The sequence below is a fragment of the Sphaeroforma arctica genome, assembly GCF_001186125.1.
Source record: "Sphaeroforma arctica JP610 unplaced genomic scaffold supercont1.760, whole genome shotgun sequence".
NCBI lineage: Eukaryota > Ichthyosporea > Ichthyophonida > Sphaeroforma > Sphaeroforma arctica.
The window spans coordinates 32,974-39,483 of record NW_014039798.1 but is presented as its reverse complement, the minus strand read 5'-3'; the positions used below and the strand labels follow the sequence as shown (position 1 = coordinate 39,483).

Below are 6,510 nucleotides of genomic sequence, written 5' to 3'. Positions count from 1 at the left end.
TTGAAGAATCGCATTTTGACGTTCGAAATTTTGGGAAGGATTTTTAAATCAGATAACTCGTAATCAAGTTGGCACAAGAGCTAGCACTTTCTAGACATTCTGATTTTGGAAAGGAGGATGCAGAGATTTGGTAATTGATCTTGCAACATCAAGTACGCTGGCTTCTTGTGCGAATCGATATAGTTTTCTAAGCATTGTGCATAGTCAACTACCTTGGTAGACAATGTCTGATTTTGTTTATTACTCCACGTTGCACAAAAGTCTATCATTTCAACTCATGCCAAAAGTGGAAAGTAGGCTCGCGAATGCACCCATTGTAGTGTTTTTCTGTTGAAGTAACGGATTCTCGAGTGCCGCAATAAGTTGATCCTGAGCCAATTGTTGTGTTTCCTGCAAAACGAAAACCAAAGGGTCTCAGCAAATACCTTTTTTTCCCGGATTTGATCGTTAGTACAAGACTATAAGAATTTTCAGTTGCAAACCTTGACCGTAATATACTATGCAAAAGATTACACAGAACCATCTAGTGCCACTCCTTAAACCTCGTCGTATGACACAGAGTTACCACCATATGCCCATTGTACTAATTCCAGCTGCACAAATGACTACAGAGCAAAAGAAAAAAAACACTGGAATAGACGAGCACACCACGTGCTTATAACAAATAGATTCTAAAGTGAACTCCTCACACATAGTACAGTTGTGGGGATACGAGTGATACGAGTTTTAGGGTTGTACAAAACCCTAAAATCGGGATGGAAATCGACTCTCACCTTTGGCGCGTCCATGTCGTGCAACTCTTTTACAATTGTTCTCGCTTGCCCAAAGTCGTTCTCTGTCAGGCACTTCGTCAGAAGCGTAAGCTGCAACGTTCAATCCGCAGAAGTTAGGTAAGAGCAAGATAGATGCATTCAGTCCTAATCTTAACTGATGAAATGATCTCGCGGGATATTAAAAACTGAGCCACTTGGCGTATTGAATGTCAAATTAGGAATCGCTTATTGCAATCGGGTCCATGTAAAATCTCACGAGTGTCTGAGTTAATGGCGAAACTACTGAACAATTTAGGCAATGTTTTGATGTCTCAATACATGTATCAGTATTTGTATACACTGAAAGCGATCGGTTGCTCTAGGGACAACTCATCCGTCCCTCTAAATGTTGATATTTCTTATGCATAAACCTCAGAGTGCCAGAGAGATGTACTGTATCTGCACATAGCTCAACACATCCAATGATCTATGTAAGCCTTTTGATAATTGCAATCCGCATCGGATTTATACTGCAACAACTCACTCTGGTATGAAACGCTATGACACATATTATCGGCGATTCACATCTGGATAACAGTTTGGTGCTCTTGCAGATATCTACACCTATGGCGGAAGTATCGGTACTTTTATACGTTTTATCCAGCGCATGCTAAAGACTGCTACGTGTCTGTTTGCCCCTTGTGCAATGTAAGGTCGCATGAACGCGTTTGTGAGCGTGCAGTTGACATACCCTATTCTCCGTCTCAACCAGCTTCGCATGTGCCAGTTGCTTCTCCAACATGTCTTGTCGTGCAGCCTCCAGTTTTTTGTCTAATCCCTCTCGGGTGTCTCTCAATTTCTGGATCATGTCACAGCAAACAAAGCGTTAGCACTCAACCTCGCAGTCTAAACATAGAAGACCGCATCTCTGGCAAAAGTGCCTGAAGAATAGCAAAATGAATACGAGGTCTCATGGGCAATCTCCCTCATAATCCTATAGGACGACACCTTATCAGAATATAACAGTATATAGACAGTGGAGTTGTCGTTTGCAGAATATAACAGTATACAGACAGTGAAGTTGTCGTTGGATATGGAAGCGGTCAGATACACGGTATGCAAGTCGCTATGACACGCTAACAGCTCATTTTCCTATTGCTAAAACGCTAAAACACAATATATCATGCTTCTCTTCTAGAGGTCATAACACCGTGCAATATTTTCAATCACCGAATGCACACATACCTTCAGTTTCTCAGCTGCTTCTGCCTTCTCTTGTGTAAATTTCTATGAGTATCAAAGTGTGTACATGGAATTTTAGTGGCCCGGAAAGCTGGTAGGTATCACTAAGTTGTTACATCCGCGACGACTAAACGCGATAGTTGGACACACTCTGCGCGCTAGGAATAGGAATGCAACTCTCGCTTAGAAGTTAAAGCGACAATTGTTCATAGAGACACTATGCGAGCTAGGAATAAGAATGCTACTCTCGCTCAGAAGTTAAAGCGACAATTGTTCATAGAGACACTCTGCGAGCTAAGAATAAAAATGCTACTCTCGCTCAGAAGTTAAAGCGACAATTGTTCATAGAGACACTCTACGAGCTAGGAAAAAGAATACTACTCTTGCTCAGAAGTTAAAGCGACAATTGTTCATAGAGAAAGACATGCCTTCCTTTTGGCCTCCATGATGATCTTTTGGCTTCTGGTCTCACGATTGAAAGCGTCTTTCTTATCAGAAAGCTGTTTAGCCAACACCTACGAGTTTAACAAGCGTGGCTTTAGTGTGAGTTTAACAAGCGTGTCGTTAGTGTGAATTTAACAGGCGTGGCGTTAGTGTGAATTTAACAGGCGTGGCTTTAGTGTGAGTTTAACAAGCGTGTCTTTAGTGTGAGTTCAACAAGCCTTTAGTGTGAGTTGACTCTGTGCAACAGATCCCGTTCAAGAACTGCCGAAATGTCTGTTCATGTTGTGAGGGCGCTTGAATTATAAACATCAGTGAGGCTAACTGAATGTGCTCGCACATGTAATCGAGGCCTAACTTGTTGGTAGAGTAACATAGTAAACCCTAAACCCTAAACGACCCCCTAAAAAGTATCCAGATGACCTGCACAATTATCTCTTCTCGAATAAAAATGCACAATGTATGGCCCCAGAAGACTCAGCATAGTTTACAATAGAGATACACCCAGCCGTAAGCTAACGACGAGTGGGAACACGTCTCTGCCCCACTGAGACGTCAGCGTGCACTGTGCATGCACTCAGACTAACAGAAGAGAATATTATTAAACGCGCGTCAGCTAGTCCGCTGCGTCACTCCGTATGCAATAAGGTGGTTGGATGTCTTATCCAGCTACAGTGGACTATAAGTGAGATAGTCTAGTCCGCTGCGTCACGAGATAGTCGTTGAATATATGCAAACTACTATGTAGAAGGTGCCTACACTCCGAAAACGGGCACAACGTCATACTCGGGGTGGGCTAGTTTAAATTACTTTGCATTGGTTGTAGACACACACACACATTCATGTACTGGCCACACAGTCACACACAAACAAAGACAGACACAGACACAGACAAAGACATAGAAATGAACACACACACACAAACACAAACACAGAAATAACACACATACAAACACAAATAAACACACACACAGACACAAATAAACACATACACAGACACAAATAAACACACACAGACGCACCCCGTACCTCCATCTGTTTCCTGACGCTAGCGCTCTGTGCGGTCTTTTCCTCTGCCAGCTGTTTCTGTTCGGTTGCCAGTTTGGTTTGTTGGTCGGCCTTCGCCTTCTCGAGCACTCGTTTCTCTCTGTGCAGTGTGGCCAGGCGCTTGCGCAGATCATTCTCAATGACTTGGATGTCCGTCTCCTGTCCAGTGATAGGGCAGCTGTCTATAGACAAACTCGACTGCAAACGTGTGGATGAAAGCAACGGCAGTGGCGGATGAGTGACAGTGAATAGTTCATGTCATGTGACAGAAAGTACTCACGAGATACAGTCAGTCCACTGCGAGTGAGAGTGGTAGGTACAGACTGTCAGGGCCACGCACGCGGGCATGCGACATGTGCACCAGACGGCACACGCCGCAAGCGATGAGTGGGCAGCCCACACGTGGGGTATAGTTCATAGCGAAAGGATATGAGGGTGCAGGCACAAGGATTGTGATCCTGTCAGTGTACCTATGTACAACGATGCGTGGTCTGTCACTCAAAAACACGACTGATGTATTTAGAATCGGATGAGTTGATCCATAGACCTCTTGTGTGGTAGATTGGGTTGCAGGCACAGATAGTCAGTGGTGTCTTTATGTACTGTGCTCGCGACAACAGCAAATGAAATCATGTGTCCATAACAATCAATCTCTTCCGAATGATCTAGAGCTCATACATGGTTGTATGTTCACTTGAACATGAAAAGTTGTATGCTACAAGTATTAATGTGAGCATACAATTATCATGTTCACTTGAACATCAATAGAATAATTGAATGCTACAATTATTAATGTGAGCATACAATTATCACGTTCACTTGAACATGAATAATTGTATGCTACAATTATTAATGTGAGCATACAATTATCACGTTCACTTGAACATGAAAAACTGTATGCTACAATTATTAATGTGGGCATAAAATTATCATGTTCACTTGAACATGAATAACTGTATGCTACAATTATTAATGTGAGCATAAAATTATCATGTTCACTTGAACATGAATAATTGTATGCTACAATTACTAATGTGAACATACAATTATCATGTTCACTTGAATTATCTCAGCATCACAATGCGATAGCAAGGCTCACGTTGTGCTTGTGTTCCTAGAGAGAACATCTGACTCTGCACATTTCATAAAACCCTAAACTCTAAAGCCAGAACTAGTTATACAACATGACCGACAATATTTGTTGCAAGCCAAGTTTTGGTTGGCACTTCTATTCACAAGTGACCGTCGACTATATCACTGGAAGGTCCAGACGGATTCGCTTATCAGGAGCGTATCTACATAACTAGAGAGAGAGAGAGAGAGTTCATCACTCCCTGAGTTGTGCTATCTAAAAACTAACCCAAAGACGAGAGACACAATCTATCTTATGCTGTACACGCTGAATTCACCGTTCTTCGTACCATGCGCTTGTAGTGGTTGTTTGTATCACAAACCCTCTCATTGGCTCTCCCGTTTCCGTTATATACACAAACTGTGAATGCGGAATACACGGTTTGCCTGACAGCCGCAACCAGTCACAAGTTTTAATCTCAGCACACACTTTCGCTTACGATTCATGTTAGAATGAATATGTCTTGTACTATTACAATACATGAAATTCGGACGTGCCTTACACACACACATATATATATATATACATATACATACATATATATATATATATATATATACATACATACATACATACATTACATATATATGTACATTTATATTTGCGAGTAAGAATCTTCGCTTTGAAGCCGCAAGAAACCCGAAGCTTCACACATATATGCACCCATCATTTAGTGCATACGTGCGATAGACACCGCACACAGAATTAAATTTGCACACATATATAAAGACAACAGCCCCTAAGCCCTGCAGCAGTATAAACCCTAGCCCCTCCAACACGTATAGAGCACTACAAACAATAAACCCTACAGCATGTAAATAGCTCTGCACTTGAGCGTTGGGCCCATGTCATCTGTGTCAGCAAAGCATCCGACAGCCACACAAACAAATAGCGTGTCGTGTGTGACATAGACAGTGTCCGAAAACAACCCAACACATACAATAGTCGACAGTCTACGCCTCTCGGGCTCAGCGTTAAAGCGTTTAAACACTTCTTTCTTGAGATCAGCGCTCACCCTACCGAACCCCAACGCCAACGACCCAGTGCCTGCAACATCCACTGGTGTCTGTCCGTTCTGAAAGCGTTTGTTCGAATGGAGCGCATCAGTAGATGTGAATAGAATATTGTGAAACGTAGGCGGGTTATGAGATCAGGGATGGATTAAACAGTCTGCTGATGACTGCCAATCGAGACGCAAAAGTACATGCTAAGCGTATCTATAGGTCGTTGTTTCTTATGGGACGAAGCATACGGAAGCCAAATGATTCATACACACTTTATGGTTGCCGCAATGAAGACATTGCTCACGACGCCTGAGGGTGTTAATGTTCCCCAAAGAGTGTTGTAAAGATAGTTACTTACACATACTCGAGGTGTACATACAGTGTTATATAAATTGATACTTGCACATAAACGAGATCCACTGATATAGAACTGACCCTTAAGTCTCCGCAAACATTCGCAATGATATAACTTGGCCAAACGTGAAGATGGCGACAGTCCATGAGCTGAGCATGTTATTTACGGTTGACATCGCTCTTAGTTGGTTCAATCCAACCACGCAGGTGTTGTGGCAACGATCAACAACAACACACGCGGTCATAGCTCCCTCACTGAACACGTATTAAAGCAATTTGCCACGTTCGCTCACTCACTGAACACGTATTAAAGCAATTCGACCACGTTTCATATGAAAGGTAGAGCTCGAAACAGCTGTTGCCGTGCATCTACGAAAGACATATCAGACAACACGCTACGAAATGTTAAACAGTCGTCTTCACTAGTCCAAAGCCACTCTTATATATATATATATATATATATATATATATATATATAATAATATAATATCTCGACCAACCTACCTACTACGAACGACGTCGCTACCTTACCCTTACC

At 42.2% G+C, this 6,510-nt stretch overlaps 1 protein-coding gene across 1 annotated transcript in view; it reads right to left on the bottom strand.

The window, feature by feature from the left end:
• Positions 1-201: 201 nt before the first annotated feature.
• SARC_08449 (hypothetical protein) overlaps positions 202-6,510 on the bottom strand; it is an 8,430-nt gene continuing 2,121 nt past the window's right edge. The window contains exons 4-10 of the mRNA XM_014297577.1: positions 5,555-5,689; positions 3,465-3,680; positions 2,423-2,509; positions 1,998-2,039; positions 1,504-1,611; positions 774-863; positions 202-390 (exon numbers count right to left, since the gene is read on the bottom strand). Coding sequence (XP_014153052.1) covers positions 271-390; positions 774-863; positions 1,504-1,611; positions 1,998-2,039; positions 2,423-2,509; positions 3,465-3,680; positions 5,555-5,689 — 798 coding nt within the window. The 3' untranslated portion in view covers positions 202-270. The remainder of the gene's footprint in view (positions 391-773; positions 864-1,503; positions 1,612-1,997; positions 2,040-2,422; positions 2,510-3,464; positions 3,681-5,554; positions 5,690-6,510) is intronic.